This window comes from Equus quagga, chromosome 9, assembly GCF_021613505.1.
Source record: "Equus quagga isolate Etosha38 chromosome 9, UCLA_HA_Equagga_1.0, whole genome shotgun sequence".
Lineage (NCBI taxonomy): Eukaryota > Metazoa > Chordata > Mammalia > Perissodactyla > Equidae > Equus > Equus quagga.
The window spans coordinates 5,405,378-5,431,427 of NC_060275.1; the positions used below are offsets into that span (position 1 = coordinate 5,405,378).

General features: G+C 40.9%; 1 protein-coding gene across 1 annotated transcript in view; it reads left to right on the forward strand.

The window, feature by feature from the left end:
* The first annotated feature begins 257 nt into the window (after positions 1–257).
* Positions 258–26,050, forward strand: part of FBXO15 (F-box protein 15) — a 46,580-nt gene continuing 20,787 nt past the window's right edge. The window contains exons 1-8 of the mRNA XM_046672346.1: positions 258–361; positions 6,829–6,939; positions 9,357–9,461; positions 13,673–13,915; positions 14,471–14,680; positions 18,493–18,619; positions 20,118–20,200; positions 21,395–21,537. Coding sequence (XP_046528302.1) covers positions 258–361; positions 6,829–6,939; positions 9,357–9,461; positions 13,673–13,915; positions 14,471–14,680; positions 18,493–18,619; positions 20,118–20,200; positions 21,395–21,537 — 1,126 coding nt within the window. The remainder of the gene's footprint in view (positions 362–6,828; positions 6,940–9,356; positions 9,462–13,672; positions 13,916–14,470; positions 14,681–18,492; positions 18,620–20,117; positions 20,201–21,394; positions 21,538–26,050) is intronic.

Below are 26,050 nucleotides of genomic sequence, written 5' to 3' on the forward strand. Positions count from 1 at the left end.
ACACTGTGTTAAAGCCTAAGTCACCCACTCGCCACGCGGCGTCCTCGGCGTCAGGACATCGAGTGTGAGAGGAACCCGGGCCCCAGAAGTTTCTAGAACTCCTGGAGCGTTGGAAAGCCCTGTCGTCCTCGGCCCCGCCCCCGCTCCGCTCCTGCGCACGCGCGTCTCGGAGTGCGCCGGCGTCGGGCGGGCGTGTCTCGGGGCGGCGCGCTGCTCCCTTCCGCCCTCGCGCCGCTGGGCGTCTCAGCCAGGTCTCCATGGCGACCGGACGCGGCCGGCTCCTGCAGCTGCAGTGGCGCGGGCTCCAGGCGCCGCGCCTACCGCTCGGCGTGGGTTCAGCCCCCGGGCGCGCCGGGTTCAGGTGACGGTGGCGGGGCCGCGCCCAGGGAGCCGCGCGAGGGAAGCCCCTCAATTACCCACAGCCCCGTCCCTTTCTCTTTATTTTCCTTCGTCCCGCTCCAGCGCGCGGCTTGCAGCTCTCTCTAGTGCGGGAAAGGTCTCTTCAACCTGGAAAAGTGGGATTACCCGAAGTCCTGATCCGAGTAGAGTGGCTTCCCCGGAAATCTTCGTTCTCCTTCCGTTCATTCAGTGAATAGGCGCGGTGGGGAGCTGGGAACGTGCAGCGCCTCGCGGAGAGCGCGGGGGAAAGCGCTCCACGTGTGCAGGCAGGCGCAGGCACCGGTCCCCGCCTGCGGGGCGCCCAGAGGGAGCCCTCCAGAGCGCGTTCCCAAAGTAGCTTCCTTGTTCTGGGGCCGGGAATCACCTTACGGCCTTTTATAACTTTATAACTTAGAGAAGTAGAATCAGCTCGACAACACCTCCTCGGTTTTCTCTCCCGCCCACGATTCGTGAAGGGACTCACCACCCCTAAGCCTATACCTCTAACAGGCAGGTTGCTCTGGGAGCGTCTCCCGGGGCAGCCGTTTCTGCACCTCTGACGTCAAGAAGTCTGTGTTTTTAAGCAAACCCTGGGGGGATGCCTTCTAGACAGCTACCCCTTGGTGCTCAACTCCTAATCCTATTCTGCCTCTCTTCCTGTTTAAGTGCTAGGGCCTCTCGTGTTCTTGTTCTGGGGTCTAGAGACTCGTTTCTTCTCTCTGTCTCTTGGGGCACCCGGGAACCGAAGGGTAGTCCTCGTCTACAGTGAGAGAAGGCAGCTTTGAGGAGTGAGGTGAGGAGGGAACAGGAGGATGCAGCTGCTTTCCAAAAGGATCTTCACCTTACCTCCAAGGGGAATGGCTCATTTCCCAAAGTGGATGAGCCAGCCCCTCAGAAGTATCAACGTGCTGTGGTTCTTTGCTAAATCCGTCTCGTCCTGTCATGAGTTGTACCTAGCTCTGTACCTATCATCCCAGTTATTTTACTAGGTGGAAGGATGATGCTAAGGACAGTTTGCGTCCTTGACGATTGTCCTTTTGCTTGCAAATCTTCTTCCTTTATAGATATAAAAAGTCATGCGTTTTATCCCTTCTAATAAACCAAATGTGTAAGCATGAAAAAGGACTGTGTTACGTACCACTGCAATTAAAGTTAGTTTTTGTTTTCTTGAATCTCCAGAACTATGTCCTGTGTTCATCCAAGGGTGCATTACCCCACTTACTCTGGTTTCAGAAGCAGGACCCTGTACCTTAGTATTATGCTAATAGTTGGTTCTTGAGAATAGCTGTAACATGAGACATACCACAAGCCTTGTGACAAATAAGATGGTAACAGTGTCTGCAAAATTTCTTCTATTATGTAGGTGAGAAAGACTGGAATTTAAATAGGAAGCTTGAACTTTAAATCAATTTGCTACTATTACTAAAATTAGTTTTTATATATAGTGCTCTGTTAGTGGGAAGCAGAGTGATTTTTATGTGATGAGTCTTCTTTTACTTTATGAGTTGAGAGAACTTCCTGGTGAAATGATGTAATTAGAGTGCCTGTCATTGTGCCTTGCATGGGAGCCTGCATGTCAACCCGTGATTTGGTGATGCGTACATTCTTTTTGGTAAAGAAAAGTCAGTTGCTAAGAAAGATTATATCTAAGTAGGTGGTTATTTTTAATTCTCAATTCAGAAAAATTAAATTTTAATAAGGAATCAGTGGTTCCCTTTTTAACACATAATGTGAATATATACAAACATCATAAACTGTAAGAAATATAGCGGAAAGCATATCAAGTTAGCTTAATTTCTATTTGGTCTAATTTCTTTGATTTACCGGATATTAAAAATCAGGCCCAGAAAGTAGATTTTTAAAATATTGAACTTATTCAAAGCTATCAGGCAAAATCTGTCGCTTGGAAAAAAAGTGTTTTTAAACTAAATGTCATCTTAGTAATTGTGTCACTAAATGTGCACTTAGCTTTGTAGAGCTAGATCTGCAGGAGGCTGTGCATGTCACTTACCTACTTGTGAACTGTGTGACCGTTAGAAATGTGCGGTGGGTTTATTTTATGGAGAAATGGAGATTAGTTTTCAATTGTACCAAAAGCCATACTGATAAGATGTATAATATAATAATACAGTAGAAAGAGCTTTTGAAGGGATAGTCAGGAGATGGAGGTCTCTGGGACTCTGTCTCTAGATTGAGACCTTGAACAAGTCACTGTGATTGCCTTGGTAGAGTCTTAGTCTTTTGATCTATGAAATGCAGGACTCATGAGATCTATTTTAATTATGGAAAAACAAGCAGCAACAAATAGGCTGCACTTCTCAAACAGATAGGTGCCAGTGGGTGGGGGTGCATGGAGCATCTTCCCAACATGTAAAATTAATGCAATGGTTTTGGGGAAAAATGTTAAATCATTTAACCGGTAAGTAATACATTTTTATAATAAGACAAATACAGATAAGTTATCCAACAATAATGCAACATTTGCATTAATTTTTTAAGAGATGTCACAGAAATTTTGAGCTTTCTGCAGGCTGTGCCGCAGATTTTGAGGCAGCTGGTACCCTAGAATGCTGTGTTTGGGAACCACAGCTTCAGCCTAAAGGATTGTGCTATGAAATTGTGATTCCAAACCTTCTTGCGTATGGGATTCTCTATTTTGAAATTAAAACAAGAACCCCCCCCATTTATTACATATTCAATATATTAAGAAATATTAGAAAGTGCATGGAGTTCTGTCCTTTCAATCTTCCAGCCCCAGTTTGAAAACAACCACCACCCAAAAACCTTCTAGCCTTGTAATCCTGTGAATCAGGGTAGTACCTTGTTGACTTTCCTTCCGGACGTCTTTTCTTTGTATGTATGTGTTTGCTTATTCTCTTGAGAGAAATACAAAAATAAGATTATATAGCATATACTGATATGACCTGCTTTTTCAGTTGATATATTATTAATTTATCAGATATTTATCAAATGCTGTCTGCATGCCAGGCATTTTGTGGGTGCTTAAGAATCAGCAGTGACCAAAACTCATATGAAAGATCTGCCAATATGGAGCTTATGTTCCAGTGGTAGTTAATAAGGTAGGTAAGTATACTGTGTAGTGTCGGATGGTGATATGTGTTAAGGAAAAAAATAGGGAAGGGGCATAAAGTGTGTGTGTGTATGTATGTAGAATATGGATTGGAGTTTTAGAGAGTCTGTAGAGTATGGATTGGAGTTTTAGAGAGCATGGCCAAAGAAGTTCTCAGTGAGATGGTGACATTTGCATGAATACCTGAAGGAGGTGAGAGAGCAAGCCGTGCAGACTTCTGGAAGACTTCATGAACTTATTTCTCTCTCACATGCTTTCGCCTTTGTTGAAACTGTCCATTTGAATTGGCTGAACATTGTTAACTGTATGGAGGCCATGCAATTTAACCAAGCCCTGTGCTGTTTCTAGCATTTTTCCTAGTGGAGACAACTTTGAGTTAGATGTTCTTGAGTGAAGTCTTTGGGCTCATTTTCTTGCCTTGGGATGTATTTCTGGAAGTGAAATTCCTGGCTTAAAAAAATTATGTGTGCCTCTCAAAAATCTCGATATACTTTACCAATTGGCTTTCCATACCGTTTGCACCAGTTTATGCTCCCAGCAGTGAATGCGAATGTTTATCTGTCTGCAGCGTAGCCAGCAGTTGCCGTTATCATTTATTTGGTCTTTGCCAATTTGCTAGATTGAAACTGATTGATATGTCATATTAATTTACTTTTCTTCAGTTCCCTTGGAAAGGCCTAGGGTAATAGTTTTTAGTTTTGGGCATCTTTTGATTGAGGAAATACATAATAGCAAAAAGCTGTTATCAATTTACTAATGCTTTTCAACAAATTTGTATTTGATTAACCATAGCAGTATTATTTAAGTTAAAAAAACAGCAGTATCTATTAGTGAGAGACATTTCTCAGTCTTCATACAGTGTGTGTGTCCAGACTCCCAGACTTCTTGGCATGACCCTTCACATTTGCAGAAGTCTAAGGGTCACGGGTTGAGAACTCTGAATGGATATTACTTTTTGGTGGAGGGGTAATACAAATCCCTTTTACTTAAAGCTTCAGTGTTAGAAACCTTTGTTAACTGAAGATATTTTTTCTTTGAGTATGTAATACAGGTCAGTTTAGAATTTACAAGAATAGTTCACCACTTGAAATAAAGAATGCTTTCAAATCATTTTAAAATGTATAGTTTTAAAATTGTATATTGTGTTGAATAGTGCCTTCCTCTCCTCCCACAAATTCATGTCCAGCCAGAACCTCAGATGTGACTATTTGGAAGTAGGGTCTTTGCAGATATTATTAGTTAAGATGAGGTCATACTGGATTAAGGTGGGTCCTAAATGGAATATGACTGATGCTGTTATAAGAAGAGACACACAGACATACACATACAGAGGGAAGATGGCTAGGTAAAGATGGAACAGGTTGGAGTCAGTTAGCTTAGTTGCCACAAGCTAAGGAACACCAGGGATTGTTGGCAACCATCAGGAGCTAGAAGAGGCAAGAAAAGATTCTTCCCTAGAGCCTCCCGAGGGAGCGGGTCCTCCCCACACCTTGGTTTTGCACTTTGGCCTCTAGGACTGTGAGATGATAACTTTCTGTTGTTGTAAGCCATCTAGTTTGAGGTACTTCGTTGAGGCAGCCCTAGGAAACTAATACAATCAGGAAATTGTATTTCACCTCTGATTACTCTGTTAGAACCAGGGCAGTGGAATTGAAGCTTTTCTGCTGTGGAAATCTTTGCTTAAACAAAATTTTCAAAGGAAGTACAAAAATATATTGCATAGGTGAATTTTCTGATTAAAGGGGGCGAGTGCATTGCAAAGCTTTCAGATTAGCATCTCTTCCTGCCCTCTCCGCCTCTCCTTTCTATTCTGCAGAGCACAGATTGAAAACCACTGGCTCAGCCTCCCTGCTTTGCATTTCCTGGTACGCATTGGCTAGAAAGTCAGAGAAGACAAAAAGAACAATGAGTGACTTTTGCTGAAGCTGGAATGGAGAGGCATGGGTAGCCTGCATTTTTTACCGTGGTGAATTTGTTACCCTCCGGGATCTGGAAAGGTTACTGTGTTCCACCTCTCCTAGGTTGAAGTGCCATCATGCAGATGATAGCTAATGTTTATTGGGGCTTGCCATGTGCCAGCCACTGTTTGTTTCTAAAGAGAAAAATCTGCCAAGGGAAGAGAAACTCATTCTCCGGCTGCTCAGAACCACATGGGGAATCATGAGGTGATTGGAGTGCTTGCTGACGTGTGTACATCTTGGTGTGCCTGTCTCTGCAGGAGGGAGCAGGCTAAGTGAGGCTGTGGGCGATACACACCCCGTGCTTCCTAAGAGCAGGTTGTGTTCGGGGTCCAGGGCCATCCTCTGAGTATTAGTCCAAGTATATCTAGGGAATCACCCTCGTGAGAAAAACGAGGGTAGTTACGCTCTTGGTGAACCAAATATGTGCTCTGAGCGCTGGTGTTGGAGAACTGAACATGTAGACTGTGTCCTCCAGATATCATTTGCTTCAGTAGTGTGCTGGGTCGGGGGTGGGTCAATAATTGATTCACGTATGTGGTAAACAAGCAGCTTCCAGGGCTTCAGGAGAAATAGCGTATCCACTAGGCGCTTTCTCCATGGGCTGCTGCCTAGAAAATGGGAGGCTGTGAGCTCCATGACTTTCTGGGTGTTTCAGATCTCAGCAAGCTGCTGTTGAGTACTGCTGGTTTTGAGGACTGATTTTAATAGAAATTTATTTTAGGAACTTTTGAAAAGGACTAACTGCATAAAATATTATACCCTATTTCACTGAATCTTAAAAGCCATTAATTATAAGATTCACTATTATTCTATGTACCACTAAAATAAAAAAAAAAGATGGCCAATTAAAATATATTCCATTGAATGTGAGATGTTAAAATGTGAACAGATTTGTGGGTGAGTGTTTGGCACTTCTGTGGCTGTGACTGCCAAATCTAGAGTTGGACCCAGTCGTATCCCTCAAAGGTCGGTGAAATTGTAGATCGTGTTGGCAGTTCTGGCTTACACATCTACAGGTTTTTTTTTTTTTAACTCTATCGATGCTATCTTTATTGAGTTTCTCTTGTTGTGTTATTGAAACTAGCCAAACTGCTTTATCCTTTTTGTTTCCATTAAACACATTGTACGGCGCCTCTGTGATGTGCTCTAATAAAAGCAAGTTTTGAATCTTAGGTTTAAAACACACGAGAGTAAGTCCAGTTTTCAGGATTACTTACTCAGGACACTGAATGTTTCATAGTCCCTCCTTCCTTCCTTCTCACCCTGCCTTTCTTTCTTTGCAGAGATGAAGTTTTACAGCGAGTAATCTTTGGAGTTTATGAATCCTCTAAAATTTTATAGAGGGGAGTGGACAGTTCACCTTTCATTATAATTTGAATTTTCCATATTTACTTTCAGGAATGGGCCATGTATCAGATATGCTGCAGGCTGTGCTACTCTGAAGCAACATGCCAGACGGGAAAGGCACTGCGAGAGAGCCTCTGCTGACTGCTCTGTGTCTCTGGATAGGTAAGTAGCAGAAGCAGTCTGCCACTTTTTTGGGGGCTGTAGGGATGGAGTTATTAGAGAAAGTGGTAATGCTGTATATACCAAGTTGCTATTTTGAGCTCCCTAAGAATAGAATTGTGTAGGAAGAATGTACAACATGGAGAGTTTGATATGAGTCATTGGCCTGTCACCACTATCATTATTAGACTAATTTTATGAAGCTAAACTTCTAAAAGTGACAAGTAAATTTAATTTTCCTTTTTTAAAAAAGTTCTTCAAAATTATTGATAAAGACCCTTGAAAAAGGAGGAAGAAGATTGAAGTCTATTTTGCAAAATCTCGAAAGGTCTCTGACTTTCTTAGCTTTCAGTGTTTTGGGAATCCATTTTGCAATGGCAAGATTCTGTACTGTGAACCCAGCATTGAGATCAGTAGAATCTTTTTTAAAAAAATTATTACTTGAAATTGATGCTGAGATGCCTGTGGATTTATACTGTACTAACATCTATGGAACACCAACTACATGCTAAGTGTTGTGTGGAGCCTTGAGAGCTGGGCATTATTATAGATAGACTTTTTACAGTGGAGGAAGTAAGGCTCACATAATCTACATATTGCAAAATTCAGGTTCAAGTATAAATTACCTGATTTCAGGTTTTGGGCTTTTAATACTATATCATAACTATCTCTGCTAACAGTGTACATACTTTTAGTGTGTTTTTAAAAAGAAATGAAAAGCCAAAAAGAAAGATTTAATTGAGGACATCAATTTAAGCTTTAAACTCTATACTCTGGGAATAGAATCTGTCGTACAATAATCTGATAGGAGAAATAGAACAAATATTCATTCAGTTAATCCATCCATCAAATATTCGAGGACCTTCTCCATCCCAGATACTGTGCTTGGAGCTGGGACACAAATGGCGAGCCACTCACATGTGTTCTCATGAGGCTTATGGTCTAGTGGGGGAGACAGATTAAAAAAAAGTAATGAATTATAAATTGGGATACGAACTATCAAGAAAACAAATGGACTTGTAATCCAGAATAGAGGGTAAGATGGTAAGGAAAGACTTCTCTGAGGAGGTGACATCTAAGCTGAGAACTGAAAATTGAGATTAAAGAGCTTGGGGAAGGGCATCCAGAGAGGGGAAGCCAAGTGACAGAGGTGCAGGAGCTTGACATGCTGAAGGAGCGGCGGGCGCTGGGCAGTGGGCAGTGAGTGAGGAGAGGGAGAGGTGGCCCAGATCAGGCCAGGCCTCAGAGACTGTGGGGAGGAGCGCTTGGGCTTTATTCACGGTATGGTGATTTTAAGCACAGAGGTGTGATGTCATTGGATTTCTAAAATTGTCTTGTTTACTTATTTACTTGTCTCCCTTCCCTCGAAGGACGGAAGATGGAGTGACATAGGCAAATTTGAGGCATATTTAGGGGTGTAACTCCCACGACTTGTTTATGAATTAGATGTAGGTGGGAGAGGAAAAGAGACGTGAAACAGGAATCTGCCACTATTGACTTGAGCTGATGTGCAAGCGCAGGTGCTGTTTGTGGGAAGGAAAGGCCTTGGAGTCGGGGGTGGGAGAGAGTTAGAGATGAGATGCCTAGGGCATGTGGAATGAGGACGCCGAATGGACGGCCGGTATGTGAGTCCAGATCAGGGTGAGGTCTGGGAGGAGTCTGCAGCCACGGAAATGGACGCGATGTCTTGTGGAGAGAGTGTAGACATGAAAGCAAAGGGGCTCAGAAGCGAGCTCGGAGGAACTGGGACATTTAGAACCAACCAAGGAGCCAGGAAACACCAGTGAGGTCCAAGAAACTGAGGGGGGGGGGGTGTTTGTGAACCAGAAGAGAAGATCGCTGTGAAACAGGGAATGGTCAGTTAAGTGCTGCTGAGAGAGGGAGAGCGGGAGCCACGAGGGGCTTGGTGCTGTGGTGAAGCCCCAGCAGAACAGTCGCAGTGTGAGGACATGCAGGATGAGGGTGCATGAGAGTGGCTGAGGTTAGGTGCAAAATTAGTTGATACTTTCTATTCCACTTAGCGTGTTTGTTTTTTTGGAGGCGGGGGGATTCTGTGTTTTGCTTATTAATAGCTAAGAATGCATTCTTTGTCTCGTCTGTTATTTCCATTTATCTCCCCAGTGAATAATACGTACTTTCATGAGGGAGGCAGTGAAATCCTGCCTGTTGATTCACAGTGTGAGAATGTGATCAAAATGCCAAGGAAGTTAGCTCTTTGTCCCCTTGGTGTCCACACTGGTTTATGTCATGAGAATTATAATCACCAGAGCGTATCAATCGAGAAAACAATTGAAGATGAGGGTGCCTCTTGTACAGCAAGAGTCTGTTTATCGCCTTCTATTTGGAGATGAACAGCCAGTTTTCTGGGTAGCTCGTAGGTTAAACACTGGCCCGCCTCTCTCGTTTCTCCCCCATCTCAGTATGCCTTCAGAAATCTTGCTGAAGATCTTTTCCTACTTGGATGCTGGGACCCTACTGTGTACCGGATGTGTGAACAGGCGCTTTTACCATCTGGCCAATGACAAGTAAGGAGAAAACCAACTCTCTCTGTCATGTTTTGATGGCGTTTTCTGGAAGTTGTGAAGACAGTAAGAGCTTTTTAACCAATTTTTAAAATTTAAAAGAACTTTGAGTTATTTTTAGACAGAGACATAATATGTCTCATGCTTTAGTCATATGATATAATCTTCAAAGATTTGCATTTATTTGCTTGAAGAAAGGAATATCCTTTGCATGAACTGAGAAAGATCAAACTTGTTGTTGGTGTAGCTATTGGAGAAAGTGGCTTTTAGTCTGTTGGCCAGGAAGACTTGCTGCGTCTGCCAGAGGCAGACGGGCTTAGCCACACAGTCTCAGCCTGCCTCTGGCTAACCCTGGCCCTGGGTTGGCAGAGCAGGCAAACTGCTCTGCTGGCAGTCAAGCAGATCCTGAAGAAAGAAGAGGACGGGGCTCCGTGAGGTGTATTTGGGGAGAACCCAAACTTGCCAACCGTGGCCCCTTGCTCTGCAGGGAGGCATGAAGGGGCTGCAGAGAGGCGAGAGTGCTCTACCACGGGAAGCCGGCGGAGATGAGGTGCACCCAGCTCACCTGGGCTAGTAGGGGACAAGGGGCGAAGCCCCTTCTTCTGTGTTGTCACTGTCATCTTTGTCTGCAGCTCAGAATTTTATCTTGGAGGGTGAGACAGTGGAATCCTCCTAACTTCTGGTGAGAATTTTGTGGCTTACAGCTGAACATCGTGGCTTTTAGGTCCCTCTCTCCTTAAGATCAGAAGATCAGACAGATGTCATTCCCGTGTAGACCCCACATATCAACCAGGGAAGAGTCAAGATAAGTGAGGATGCAGATTTCACTGGTGGTTTGTTTAATAGATAAGGATGTGGATAATGACAGAGGGAGAGTGGTAATGCTGTTTAATCTTGGAACATAGTGGGCAGGAAACATTATCCGGTGCCATGGTTCTCAAATGCCAGTCACAGAATGGCTGCAGTAGAACCAGCTGGATCTCTAGCCTGCATTTCTGGAGATTTTAATTAATTCTATGCTCTGGAACCTATATTTTAAACATTTCTCTAAATCATACTAATGACAGTCAAGTTCTTGTAATCAGAAGGGGACATATACCATTCTGGGGTTGAGAAGGGTGGTTTTTCTTATCTTTTAGTTTAGAAGAATGTTCCTGTATGAGAAAACGTCTGTCTGTCTATGTCAGTATACACACACACCCATCAGTGAGTGAAATAACGAGTTTGACCAAGTTTCTAGAATGAATGTAGAGCAATTTTTATGTGTCTCTTACATGATGACCTTAAGAAGAGATGAAGGCATTCACTAAAACAAAGTGCAGTGAGCCATTTTTCAAGGAAGGGGTCAACTAAGCGTCTAAAACTGTAGCTTTTTGGAGGATTCTTACTTTATTTAAGGGTAGAACTCAGATTTAATTAGATAAGCTGATAAATTATAAATTTCTTACTTTCTCTGAATATCACCTCTCTCTGCTTAACTTTATAGGCCTCGATGGTGCAGGCCTCTCTGGATTTGGGGCCATAGCTCTAGTCATATTCATTGCATACTTTTAGTAGTAATTGTGTATCCACGTCACTTTCTTGGATGTTGTTCTTTAAAAAAATCTGAGCTTCTGATGAAATTGCATTCATGTTTTTCGTTTTCAAAGGATAAATCTTAATTGTGTAAGTTGAACTGTATTGTTAAGAGTCATAGTCTGCCTTCATAAAAGGATGTATTAACAATCAAATGTGTAAACAGTAGATGATTTTGAAAACTAATGGTATTTTCTAAGTGTTGCTTCTGAAGACAGGACAGAAGCATGCCCTTAGTCAGTTATACTCTTGATGTATGAGGAGACACCTTTGAAGGGTTGGGGTCTCCCCACACCCCATTACATCAGTGGGGCCTGCCTCCCTGCCGTGTGTGTTACAGCCATCAGTGTGAGCACAGTTTCTGCGAGGGGATGACAGGGGAGCAGCATCAGGCTGGATCTGGATTATCACAGGTTGTTATCATCTGGGTTTTTATTTTCCATCCCTCTGGGAAACACTGTTTATCAGAACATTAAATTAGCCCCATTTGCTGAATAACTTGTTGGATTGGAGTCTTTCTGTGCCTGACTGATAGTCAGATTAGATAAATATGCACTTGTTCTCAAATCCACCTTAGCTTTTTAACAGGACCGGAGCATTTGGTGATCAAGAAGTGAATGTTTTTGGGTTTTGGAGACGTTAAAAGCATCTTAAACTTCATATTTGTATTTTATAAATAGTCAGGGGGAACAATCTACACAACATTTTAATTCTGTAAGATGTTTTTATTCTCTTTAGGCCCCACAGTAAATTCAGTACGATAATGTATGTGAAAGTGGTTCTTCGTGCAAAGGTTAGGTGTAGTTATAACTGGAGATGTGTGGGGTTTGTGTTCTGCTTCCCCTCTCCACGGCAGTGTGTGTGTGTGTGGTTTGTGAGTGCTCCAGCAGGTACAAAATAGAATCAGCCATGGTTCACGTAGTGCTGATGGGAGAAATTTGAGGTTCAGTGAAAGTCTTGCTAAAGCTAAGGGTCACTTACATGGAGTGAAATGATGAGTAAAATAAAGTCGATGAAAACACCAACAAGCTTTTATGCAAAGGTAGTTTTTAAAAGTGTCCATTTAAGGGATTTTGATGAAACAGTTTTGTTACCCAGATGTACTCAAATAATCATCATTTTGCATCTATTAGCTCACATGTGAAAGCCTAGACATTTCTGAACTGAAAGCATAAATGCTTTAAGGGGAAAAGCATGATATAAATAAATGATTTTGTGGGATGAGAAATGACTTTAAAACTCATACTTAAAAGAGATGTCAGTAGGGATCTGATTATGTGTGTTTGTCCATATAATGCCTGGGTCAAGGAGATGTGTTCCCAAGTTGTATGTTTGAGAAATGCTCCTTTTCTGCTGTGGTGCTTTCTGGATGACTGAAACAGTTTTTACGCTCCAGAGTCTCTGTGGCATCTCCCATGGACCTCCTGCAGTTCAGGATCGTCCCCTTCTATGGGGAAATCACCCTCTCCCAGCTGCCTCTTGCCCGTTTCTCCCTTATTGCACTAAATAGAAATGTGGAGACATAAATTAGCAAACAATTAAGTTTATTTATGTAAAATTCACCTTTCACATTAGGAAATTGATTTTAACCCCTGCCTCAGTTTCCCCCAAGAGAAGTTTACTTCTCTTCCCTGATGGAGAGCCTTGGCTGGGAGAGAGGCACCCTGGGCTCAGTTTTGGCCCCTGTTAACTGCCACTGCTCATGTGGCTTCTTGTGGGCCTCTCAGTGGTGAGTGGGAGGGTCACAGACTCTGGGCCAGAGCTGAATTTGAATTCCAGCATTGCTTTCTGAATTTCGATAAAATTATTCTTTCTTTGAGCCCATTTCTTTATGTTACTGATGAGGCAGTGAAGTACAGGGGATGAGAATGTGAGCTTTGGTTGAGGCTGCGTGGATTCAGCCCCGCTTCTACCACTTACTCACGTACACAGACCTGGGCCGGATCACTTTGCATCTGGGCCTCAGTTACATCGTCTGCTCAATGGGGACAATAATGGTAGCTACCTCATGGATTCGTTGTGAAGATTAAATGAGTTAAGGTATGAAGTGCTGAAACAAAGCTGAACATAGAGTGCTGAAAAAATGTTAACTGTCATTGTTAGTTGTTATTAACAACCTTCATTTTTTTCTTTGTGCAAGTAGTTCATGCTCATTGTTGAAAATTAAAATATACAAAGCAAAAAGAACATAGAATTCAGTTACTGTAGACATTTCTCTCTGTGTGTATGTATGTATATATTCTTTCTGATCTTTTAAAAAAAGTATATCTTTCAAATAAGATAGGAATCCCATTGTATACACTTCTTCCATCCTCTTTTTCTATAATAGATCTCCTATTCAATTGTTGGTGTGAGAAGGCAGTAGTTTGGATGATCCCACATAACATGAGATCACTCATTTTGACTTGACCTTGGAAAACAAGCTTTTCCTTTTTGTTTGTGTTTCTGGGGTTGGTGAATCTAAAACACTTACCTCAAACTACAGTTCACCTTCACATGTGAACAAGGGCATATGGTCAGCTTGACTTATTCATGGAATTATACTAAAGATTATTGTACATCTCTAATTTAATATATTGCTACTACAGGTGCATGACAGTATCTCTTAGACAGTTAACATATTTCCTCTTTTCCCCCAGTTTTATTTGGATCAGAATCTACTCAACTGCCTTTTCACCTAAGAGATCTAATTGGAAAGTTAATTCAGTAGAGAAGACAGCTGTGACTATGAACTTATTGTCAGTTGAGGATAAAGAAGCTGGATATTGGAAGAAAGAATATATTGCAAAACAAATAGCATCTGTAAAAGCAGCACTAGCTCAGGTTCTCAAACCTGTCAACCCTTACACAGGCCTTCCTGTTAAAACCAAAGAGGCCCTCAGGTATGCAGTGGCTTCTTAAGAAGGGGCATCGTGGTTATTTGAGAGTACTGTTAGACATTTAAATATGCAAATGCTTTAAAAAAGAATGATAGTATAAGCTTAAAGTATTGTGTATATAGGACATGTGCAGTTCATATTGTGAGGGACTGTTTATTTATGTGTTTTTGTGTATCTATAAAATACCAAGTATTTTCCCATTCCATATATATGGGCTAAAGGTTTTGTGAAAAGCAGAAATAACCTAGTAATTTGCTCTAGTAAAGCCAGGAGCATTCAAGGCACCTCTCCCTCTGGGCGGAAGCTTTGTCTCGCTTATCTGTGTATTGCTTGTACCTAGAACATTGTTCCATGAATGTGCATTTGGTGAGGAGAAAAACTCTCAAGACAGAACTGTTGGTGAAATGAAAATTAACATTGAGCATGTTCTGAGAACTTTGACTTTGGCTTTTAGGGAACTAGATGCTTTAGAAATGATGTGTGAAATAGACATTAGCTTTTCTTTTTTTTTTTTTTCCCATTGAGGCAAACATTTCTAGCTTGCTTTTCTTTCTCCAGAAAATCTGGTTTAGGTTGGGTAATTATATTGAAAGAAAAAAGTGGAAAAGAGTACATGATGGAGCATGTTGATCTTTCAATAAATGATTCATCAGTTACAGTTGTGTGGTATGGCAAAAACTGGCCACTTCTAGCCACATTGTCAACCTTAGATTTGTGTGGTGTGACACCAGTTTTTATGGACCGGTCTAAAACCCCCACGAAAAATGGGTAAGTACTAATTTGGGTAAGAACATCTTACATATAAATATTAGTTGGCGTTACTTTTGTAATTAAAAAATACTACCAGTGCATTTTAATTTGACTGCATCTTAAAGACTTCTCTTTCATTGTGGATCACCATAGAATAGGAAAAGAATAGGTTTATCACCTTTATGGTTAGGTCTAAATTTAGGTTCCTCATATCTTTGTTATCTATAATGGTTAGGGAATGATATTCTAGTTAACAAAATCTCCTGGATGATTTGATGGCTAACCTTGTGAGTTTTAACCATTTTAACACAAAGATATATAAAACTGTTATGTTTTCCTTCTTTAGTAAATGGTACAATAATCTTAATTTAAACATTAGATCATAAAGTCATAATAATTAGTTGTTTTTATGTGATTTTCTGTTTGACTTACTATATATGTGGCCTTGTGCAAGTAACGTACTCTTTCTGTGCCTTCATTTTCTCATCTGTAAAGTGGGGTGGCGATACACACATACATAAATACACACGTGCTGATAGCGATATATTTAGCATGCATGGTCACTGTGAAGACTGTCAAAAGATTTCATTGTCAAGTGCATAAATCACATACGTATGTGTCATGTTGCTGATGCTTACTGAGTACTTATTGTTATTTTGTCATGAGGTGGCTTTGTGCTAAGTACACAGTCATTATAAGGCTTGCGTCTTGCTTTTACCAGCGAATCTCTCACGCTCATTTTCTCACCATGTCGTTTTCTCCTAAAAGCTGAACTGTGGCATGTGTAGCATCCTGACCTCCTGACCAAGGGAAGTATCTTTGTATAAAAGTCATGGCAAATGCAAAAGTGACAGCTGCCTTCTCCAGCGTTGGTGTCCTGCTCTTGACCACCTCCTTCACTGTCTCGGTGTCCTTTGATGTTGCGGTGGGATTTACCACGTTATTGTTCTTACCAGCCTTGTGTGCTACGGTCCCACCCACTGGGTTCTCTCACACATGTCCTTGCTATGGAAGGTGTTGAGCTATCTCACCTTAGGGCCTGCTGTCTCTTTGGAGGGACACTGTTCGTGGTTTCCCTGGATAGGGACACGTTTTTGCAATTTAACATCTGGGGACCTTGTTTGTGGTTCCTCTCTCTGGTGCTGGTTCTTTGAGGATTGTTTTAGTGATTGCTGATCTAGCTGTCAGGCTGTGAATATGAGAGTCTCAGACTTCTTAGTGCTGGTAAATCCAGGTTTTATTGTATTCTCAAACTGTCTTAATGCTATGAAGAAAAACGTGTGAAATACTTTCCCTGATTATATTACTGCAGATATTTTAGAGACACGGTTACTTTTTAAAATGGTACCCTTATTTGGATAAATCTCTGAAATTTCATGTGATATTATTGATGAACACCAGATTTTTCTAATGCAGAATTTAGGTTTTATGCTTAATGAAATTATGTTTGGAGAATGAGTGCACAACGTTTGTACTAATTTGACTGAACAATATGTTACTTGGCATATCATGAAATATTGTTTATAGGTATTAAGACAAAATTGTTAACATCAATTAAAATGATCATGAAAGACTAATTTAAATGGATAGTGTTGAATTGTAAAGTTCAGTTAAAGAGGCTGTGTTTCTGAAAATTGTCATCCAGGTCAGGAATACTAGATACTGCAAAGTGACAGAAATGCTAGAGTTCACTGGGAATGTTCATTTAATGTAGTTTATTTAAATTAAAACTCAGTGGGCTTCAGTCAGCATTTGATAAACAGCGGTAAACAAACCCTGAGAATGTTTTTCAGGAATCTGTCTTATTGGCACTTTTATTGCAAGTTTGTAAGCAAATGCTTTCATCATGCAAAAATACAAATCCTTGTATGCATCTGTGTGACAGTGAGGGAGAGACTTGGTGGTTTTTATTTCAGTCTTTTTTGTTTCCTCCATGAGAATTTTTTCAAGAACAGTGAAAGCGTTGTTAATGTAATTTGCAGTTTGAATTTCCCTGTAACTTATACCTTTCTAGTCAGACTCATTAAATTTTCTCTCTTGCCAGTGTTCTCCATTCTGTAGTTGATGCTGTACCTCCCCAAATTTGTGAGAAATGTTGGGTAAATATCAACCTTAGTTTCTCTCTCAGGGGCCCGTGAGGCTGGGGCAAATGGAGACCCAGATCCTTCTCTGTGGATCTGTTTAAACTGCTCTGGGGCCGTGTTTCTGAGGCCACTCCAGCTCCGGGCACACTGAAGAATGGCAGGAGGGTTTTCACACCCTCCCGGCCTCGTCTGTCCACATTAATAATGAGAGTAGCAGTGACTGCTGCTTATTGAGTGCCTGGTGTGTGCCAAGTACTGTAGTAATATTTTCTCATTTCCTTTTCCACTCTCCCCGCTTAGGTGGCTGGTGGTCTCCCCCTACACAGGTGAAGGCAGTCTGAGATGGTCTGGAGGGTTGGAGCTAAGGTCTCTCAACTGTGGTTTCCGTGACTCCACACTTAGATTCCAAACCCTGAGTTCCGCTTCTTCCCAGTATATTCTACCTATGCTGGCCCTCTTTTTAGATTATCCATCACACGTATGCTCACCTACCTAATGTGTTCTCAGCACAAGAAGTTCTCTGAAAATTGAACAAGGGAGTGGGGAAGTCTGGTAGCTGTGGATCTGGTTTTGATCCTTACAGGCCCTCTGCTTTGAAACAGTGCCACAGCTGAACTCTTTGGTTTTTGAATTCTTTTACTGAATGAACATTTGAATACCTGTCGCCTGCTGGCTTGTGCCTTTGGTGTTGGAAGTGAACTCTTTTTTTTTTCTCTCTTTTCACTTGAGGACAATTGGCCCTGAGCCAACATCTGTGCCAGTCTTCCTCTATTTTGTGTGTGGGACACTGCCACAGCATGGCTTGATGAGTGGTGTGTAGGTTCAGCCCCTGAGATCTGAACCTGCGAACCCTGGGCCACCAAAGTGGAGTGGGTGAATTTAACCACTATGCCCATGGGCCAGCCCCTGGAGGTGAACTCTTGAATGCAATGTGGCCCAGCTCCTTAGAGACTTTCTTCTCTGCTCTGCTCTGTGAATTGACCATTGAGATCTCCCCTCTCTTAGTTTCCTGCACTGTCCCTGGGTTCCTGGGAATGACAGACCTCTATGTCTACCATTATAGTGCTTACAGAATGTTTCACTCTGTTGATTTTAAGTCTTAGGATGAATGGGAGAGTTGAGTTCTGTTTTCTTACACATCTAAGTTATTTACTCTTAGACACTAATTCTAATATAGAGTTCACAGTGTATCTCCTTTATGCAAACACTCATGATTTGGGTTTAAATTTATTTTCTAATGTTTCGGTTTTCAATATCTCTGAGTTGCTCTTGATAATAACTTTAAAAGGTATGTCTGCTTTCACATGGCCCACTGAGAACACTTGCTGTTTTGCCATTTAAGTATTTCGTCTTTGCTTCTGCATTATTTCCCTCACCTAATTAGGAATACATAGGGAGAAACCCACTGTGCTGGGTTTGAGGGGAATGGACAAGAAGACAGTTCTTCCTCTTCCTCACCTACATGATTCCTCAGTGTGCTTCTGACCAGGCCACTGAGTTGACAGTAAGAGCAAGAAGGAGGGAAGAAAAACATAGTTGGGAGAGGAATTTGGATGTGTCCGCTTTGCCTTTTATTTATACAAGTTCTTTGTGTCCCCCTGCCCCTTGACACGCGCCTTATTAGCAATGTGCACATTATTAGCATGCTCTTCAAAAGTATTTTTAGATACGCTAAAGAGAATTGACAACATTGAAGATGTGAAAGCTCATTTCTTTCTTTCCTTTCTTTGGCATGGATGTTCAAAGACCTCGATGGCATTCTTTAATTGCAAAGTACAATCTGAGTAATTTAACTGCATCCACCATGTTTGGCTGTGACAGACTCATTCGGATCTTCTGCCTAAACCCAGGCCTCCTGGTGGGGCTGTGGAAGGTAAGATTTGAGTCCCTGCATGTACTGTCATCTCCTCACTCACAATCCCACGTTTACTCACCATTATGCGTCATATCAAGAGTATAGTCCTTTAGACTTCTCACTAACTGCATTCCCTTTTACCATCTTACCAGCTGCATTTTTCTAGCTAAGTGACCCTCTGTTCCATTGGGACTACTCTGCAGTTCTGCTGTCACTAGTGATAAGCTACCTATTCCTGCCTGGATGGTTCTGTTCACATTATTGCTTTAACATCATGGGGTCTTCCCCCTTTCTCCTTCCAGTCAATCCGTGTTCCTTTTTTCTGGTCCTTTCTCTGCCAAAGTCTCTTACTGTACGTTGAACCTGGCAGTCCCTCTAATGTATTTCTGATCCTGTAGACACTGATTGTAACCTGCCCTTCAGGGTAAAGCGTCTGAGAAGTTAGCCTTCCCACTCGGTGAGGCTTTTGTTTTCGCTGGCTGAGCCTGTTGCCTAGCTCCCTCCTCTTGGGTTGTTTTCTGGGCAGTCACTTCAGTGAAGAACGTAAGAGTGTGATGTGCCTCTGTACACCACAGGTTTGTTTAAATCTGTGACTTTGGCCTATGGATGTTTTAAGATAGTAGCTCACAAATTTGATTCTGAGAATAGCAGCACGTGTCTCTGTATGATGATTAGGTAGAACCAAGATCTACAGCAGCAGCCTCTCGTACCTTTTTCTCTTCTCAACCTGCTATGGTAGTCACTGTTTCTTTCCCTCCCTCCCTTTCTGTGTGTGGTGGTGGCTTGTGGGCAAGACAGCAGGCTGATTGCTTGCCTTTTTTTAATTCATCAGTATATGTTGGCCCACATAGTTATGAGGACTTTGGTTGATCTGATTGTCCTCTGTCTGGCTACTTGAGAATGGCACCCTCAGATTTACCATTCTGGGTTACCTACATTGGTCAGTGCCAGCTGTGAATTTGGGGAGAAATAGGTATCACTTCCTGTGCAGCCACATTTTCTGCTGCTCAACCTGATGGGTGAGTGAAGAGTTGAATCTAATCACCCCCGCTGGGTTTGCCAAATCAAGCAGGTACTCGAGAGAAGAATGTTATGCCACCAATGTTAAGTGTTTGTGGAATTAATCTTGTATCTGTGAAGGTCTTACCAGTATTGTCTTTATCTTTGAAAAGAATTTGAAACAACCTGGAACTAACAATATATTTTCACCATCATCATATGTAATACAGTATTTTGATGTCTCACAAGTTAGTATGGGAGACATCCTGCGAACATTTTGCTATTGCATGCTCTGCATGTTTGGGTGAATTGTGGTCTTGCTGTCAATATGACAAAGAAGTCTTATTAGATAGTAATAATGTATTAGCAGTAATAATGCATTAGCACCGTGGTGATCCTAGAGTTGTAAGAAACTGCATTTGTCTGTAAGATGAATGTGCTGAGATCTTCACAACGACCTTGTGAAAAATTAAAATATTTCAGTTGAAAAATGTATTCTTTTTAATTAACTTTTCAGAGGGAGGAAGAACTGGCTTTTGTTATGGCAAATCTTCATTTCCATCACCTTGTGGAGAGGAGCACGTTAGGCTCAGCCACTATGTATGTATTTGTTTGTGGTGTATTAAATTTTTGTACAGTCGATAGAAGGGATTAGAACTTGATACCATCTTAGTATCCTGAGACTAGCTACAAAGATATTCTGTTTTTAATCAGACACAAGCCAACAGGCATAATTACTTAGCTGTTGCTAAAATAATTGGATTATTTATGAGTATGTATTTGCTTTATTTGTTCTGGGATCATGCAGTGGAGTTTCCAGACTAAGACAGACTAGGAAGAAGGACCTGGCCACCCACTTCTGAAAAGGCTGGCCATGAAAGCCCTATGAATAGTAGCAGGTCATTGTCTGATACAGTGCCGGAAAGTGAGAGTGGCGCCCAGAGACCAGGCAGGGCTCCCATCTGCTGAACACAGGGTCACGAGAGGTCGGATCCACTCGACGGCACTAACAACGGCAGAGGGTTAGGTACCTAGTAGACTATTATTTATAGGGGCAGGAGAGCTTCATTACTACAAGATGCCGGTGCATCAAGATGCCTCAAGTTCTTTGCACTAATGTGAATTTCCATATCTTGCAAGACACACAGAACCCTGGCCTGTTGGGTCTGGCCTGCAGATGTGCTTTTGCTTGGTTTGTGCAGTGCATGTCTTTTAATGAATTTGAAGGTCTTCAGGTAGGGACTGTGCCTTCCTTTCACTGTAGCTCTCACCCTTCCCCTAAGGGCTTAGACCGTCCCATATGTGTGTTATTTATTTTTATTATTATCTGGAGAAAATTAATGCTTTTGAGTTGTTCCCTTATGTCAGAAGGCTTTTCTTACTGAGTAGAACTTTGTTTGTTGTGGCTTGGGGTCTTCTGCCCAGGTCCCTAAGCTGTAGGTCTTGTTGCTGCATTTTCCTGCTGAGCAGTCCTGTCCTCTGATACTGAGACCAACGAGGAGCAGAGCTGGCTTTGCAGAGCTGCTGTCCTGGGGCAGACCTCAGAAAGATGTTTGCCTGTGAGGCCTGTGGATGCCTATGGAACACCTATCTTTGACTGTTTTGTAGAAGTTGGTAAAAGGAACATGGAGCAGTTTTTTGAGTTCGTAGTATTGAAGGTTCTTGGGAATCCTATAGAGGCTTGATAGGAGCTGTGCTTTGAATGGATGTTAATTTTTTAAAGAGTATTTTCAATCCAAACGTTTTATCTCTGGTGTTGACAAATTTGTGTCTATATTTTGTTTTGCTTTTTAGCCCCTACGAGCTGCCTCCTCATAGCCCCCTTTTGGATGACAACCCAGAATATGGACTGCATGGCTACCAACTCCATGTTGATATGCACAGCGGTGGAATTTTCTACCTGTGTGGTACATTTCGCAATCTCTTTACCAAGAAAGGTGAAACTAATTGAGTTTTTGTTTCAGTATGAAATTAAAAGGTTGGAGAGAACAGAGAACCAATTTTTATGTCCAAGTTAAGAATTGTCCTCCTAACTGGTCACCTTATCGTTGTTCGGCCCTCTGTCCTCTCAGACCCTCTCAGTATCGTGCAGGACTTGTGAAGTACCTTGGCCAGATCTCATCTCTGTAGCTTCTGGCTCTGTTTCCTTCATCACCATCACTTTCGACCTTCTTGGTGTATTTTGTACTCATCTTTTCTACAGATATGTTCCCTGTTGTTTTGCCTCCTCCCCTCCCCCACCTTCTTCCCTTCTCTCTGAAAGGAATTTGGTAAATTTGCCAGCTGGGCCAGAGTAGCACCTGTCCAGGATAAGAATAAAGAGAAACCAGCGCTTCTGTATGTAGTGCATCAGTGTTTATTGTGCTTATCAAGGCTGCAACAGAGACTGGGGTAGACAGAGAAAGGAGGGGACTTCAGCCAAGTGAAAGAAAAGAAGGGATGTAGGAATGTGGGAAAGAATAGAAGGCCCCCCATTTCAGTTTGTGTGATTGTTTCCTCTTGCTAGCATTCCTCTGTATCCTATAAATGGGAAGTTTGGTGTAAAAACTTGCATAGATTGAAGTTTAACATTTTTTGTAGAAACATTTTATAGCAGAAATTGTATACTTTATTTTGGAATATCCTGTTTCCCAAAATTCTTTCACCTAATGGATTTGACATCCGTTATTAGTCCTTGCCTAAGTCAGTTTTTTCTTTGAGTTTAGAAAATAGTGATTTTCTAATCATGTCATTATTTCTACATTTATTAGCTGAGCTTTTGTAAAGAACTTTTCCTCATCAACTGGGTGAATGCCTATAACAGCAGTGTACATGCTTTAGTCCCTTCCCTTTAACTGCCAATTTTAGATTAAGAAATTGATGTAATAGTTACCTCCTATGATGGAAATGATTTTGAGCATGGCCTTTTTCTCTCTTCCCTCCCTCTTTCTTGTTTAGTGTCACTTTGGACTCTTGGATTTTTATTTATTCAATAACTTATAATCAATTACAGACATTATTCTTTTTGAAGCTAAAATTGTCCCCAGTTAGGTCAGTGGGATCTACTTCAGACTGGGTTCTGTGCCCTGCTGATACGCTTCCATTAGTTTTTGAGTCTTTGCTTTTTGACTCAAGAAGATTTCTAGGTTTTTCTGTGCTTGATGGCATTTTTAATTAGGATTATGTCAAGTGTATGTATTAATGTGGGGTGAATTGACATTTTTGTTGTTGAGTTGTCCTACCTAAAATGTGAAAGCCTTTCAGTTTCTTCACAAATACTTTTGTGTCTTTTAGGAATGTTTCAGAATTTTCTTCATACCAGTTTTGCACGTTTCTTGTTAAGATTTTTTAGTATTTTATCCTTGCTACTTCTCTTCCATAATATCTTCTAATTATTTTGTGATGTCTTTGTGTGGTTTTGGTCTCAGGCCACTGCTGATCTCATAGAATGAGTTGGGAAGTTTTCTTTCCTCTTGAATTTATTGGGGGTTTTTGCATAGAATTGGTGGTATTTCTTCCTTAAATGATGGATAGAGTTCACCTGTGAAGGCATCAAGACCTGCAGCTTTCTTTGTGGGAAGGTTTTTAACTACAGTTTCAACTTGTTTAATAGATATAGGGCTATTTAGTTTATCTATTTCATCTTGAGTAAGCTTTAGTATTTTGTGTCTTTTAAGAAATTTGTCCATTTTATCTAAGTTGCCAAATTTATGGCATAAAGTTGTTTATAATATTCCCTTATTGTCTTTTTAATGTCTGTAGAATCTAATGCCAGCTGCTTCCTGAATGGTAATTTGTGTCTTCTTTCTTTTTCTCCTAATGAGAATGGCTCAAGTTTATCAATGTTATTAATCTTCTCAGGGAATCAGCTTTTGGCTTCATTGATTTTCTCTATTACGTTTTGTATTTCATTGATTTGCACTTTGATTTTTATTATTTCCATTTTTTTCCTGCTTACTTTGTGATTTGCTCTAGTTTTTCTAGTTTCTTAAGGAAGAAGCTGATGTCATTGATTTGAGAACTTTCTTTTTCTTATATAGAGACATTTGTTGCTATAAACTTCTCCCTAGGTACTGCTTTAGTGGCATACCACAAATTCTGATATGTTATTTTCATTTTTTTTCACCTGAGCTAACATCTATTGCCAGTCTTCTTTTTTTTTCTTCTTCTTCTCTCCAAAGTCCCCCAGGGCATAGCTGTATATTCTAGTTGTAGGTCCTTCTGGTTGTGCTGTAGGATACCGCCTCGATATGGCTTGATGAGCGGTGCTGTGTCTGCACCCAGGATCTGAACTGGTGAAACCCTGGGCCACTGAAGTGGAGTGCACGATCTTAACCACTTGGCCGTGGGGCTGGCCCCTATTTTCATTTTTTTTTTAATTGCAGTAACATTGGTTTATAACATTATATAAATTTCAGGTGTGAACATCATTATATTTCAATTTCTGTGTAGACTACGTCATATTCAAAGCCTATTTTCATTCACTTTAAAATGCCTTCAGTTTTCCTTTGATTTCTTCTTTGATCTATGGATTGGCTTGAAATGTGTTCTTTAGTTCTCAAATATTTGAGATAAAAGTCTATTTTCATTCACTTTAAAATGCTTTCAATTTTCCTTTGATTTCTTCTTTGATCTATGGATTGGCTTGAAATGTTTTCTTTAGTTCTCAAATGTTTAAGATATTTCTGGAGATTTTTCAGTTACTGATATCTAATTAAATTCCATTGTGGTCAGAGAATATGCTTTGGCTTGAATTCTTTTAAGTTGATTAAGACTTGTATTATGTCTGAGAACACAGACTGTTTTGGTACATGTTCCACGTGTATTTAAGAAAAACGTATGTTCTGCTGTTGTTGAGTGGAGTGTCTTATGAACATTAATCAGGTAAAGTTGGTTGAGAGTGTTGAAGTCTACTGTATCCTTGTTGATTTGCTGATTGCTTGTTTTATGAATTATTGAGAGAGGAGTATTGAAATCTCCAACTATAGTGGATTTGTATATTTCTTATTGATGTTCGATCAGTTTTTACTACGTGTATTTTGAAGCTCTGTAATTTTATTCACAAACATTCAAGATTGTTATGCCCCCCTTGACTAACTGACCCCTTCATCATCTATGAGATGACTTTCTTTATTCCTGGTAGTATTCTTTGCTCTGAAATCTGTTCCATCTGATATAAATGTAGGCACTCCAGCTTTCTTTGACTAGTGTTAGCATGGTGTAACTTTCCATTCTTTTACTTTACGCCTATTTGTGTCTTTGCATTTCGTCAATATGCTTATTAAGTCCTTTATGATCTATGATAGTCCATCTCTTTTTTCATGCTATTTATTTGTTGAAAAAATTGGATATGTTGTTTGTCTGTACAATTTTCTGTGTTTTGGATGATTTTTCTCCCATATTTCCTATACATTGGTAGTCATATCTAGAGGCTTAATCATAGTTAAATTTTTCTTTTTTTGGCAAGAATACTTCATAGGTAATGCCCTGTATTTCCCATTGCAATTATCAGAAGGACACAGTATCTACTTTTCTTTTTTTTTTTTTTTGAGGAAGATTACTGCCAGTAACTACTCTCAGTCCTCCTCTTTTTGCTGAGGAAGCCTGGCCCTGACCTAACATCTGTACCCGTCTTCCTCTACTTTATACATGAGATGCCTACCACAGCATGGCTTGCCAAGCGGTGCCATGTCCTCACCTGGGATCCGAACCGGCGAATCTTGGGCCGCCGGAAGCGGAAAATGAGAACTTAAGTGCTGTGCCACCGGGCCAGCCCCTCTATTTTTCTAAATATTAATTATATTAAGATGATCAGTGGGTTCAAGAATTTTTCAGCCTGCTCCTATGATAAATTCCTCCATGAATGTTTACCAAATGATGGGTACCTATATCTATTATTTTATTAGAGATTGCACAATGATGACTCCCTACTTCTATCACTCTATGTGTATTCTTTCTTTGTGTATTAGCTAGGATTCGTCTGTAAAGAAGAGTTTTCTCTTATTAACTATTTAGTTACCATGAAATATAGTTAGTACAAGAAAGGTGGGGTACATGCTTGAGTCTTTTTCTTTATTAATTCACAAAATAGTGAGTTAATGCTCTAACAGTCTTCAAAGATGACTTGTAAGTTTTTGGGGGGTAATGGATTAAGAAATATTGTGTACGTGTTTTAGTCTATTTGCAGTCATTATTATTTTTATTGTTATCGTGATGGTCAGATAGTCCTGTTATTGGTCATCTGCTCCTGTGTTCTTTCGACATGACTCTAGTCATCTTTGGTAGCTGGCTTGTGTTCTCACATGACGAGATACCTGAAGCTCATCTTGTCTGTTTCCTGCCCAGACCTGGAATTGTCCATTTTCCTTAGTGGTTCCTTTTAGTTCCCACTACACTATGGTGTTTAGAGACCATAATCTGGATCCTAGAGATGCCTGTTAGTCTTGGGTTTTCATTCCTTTTAGGGTTTTC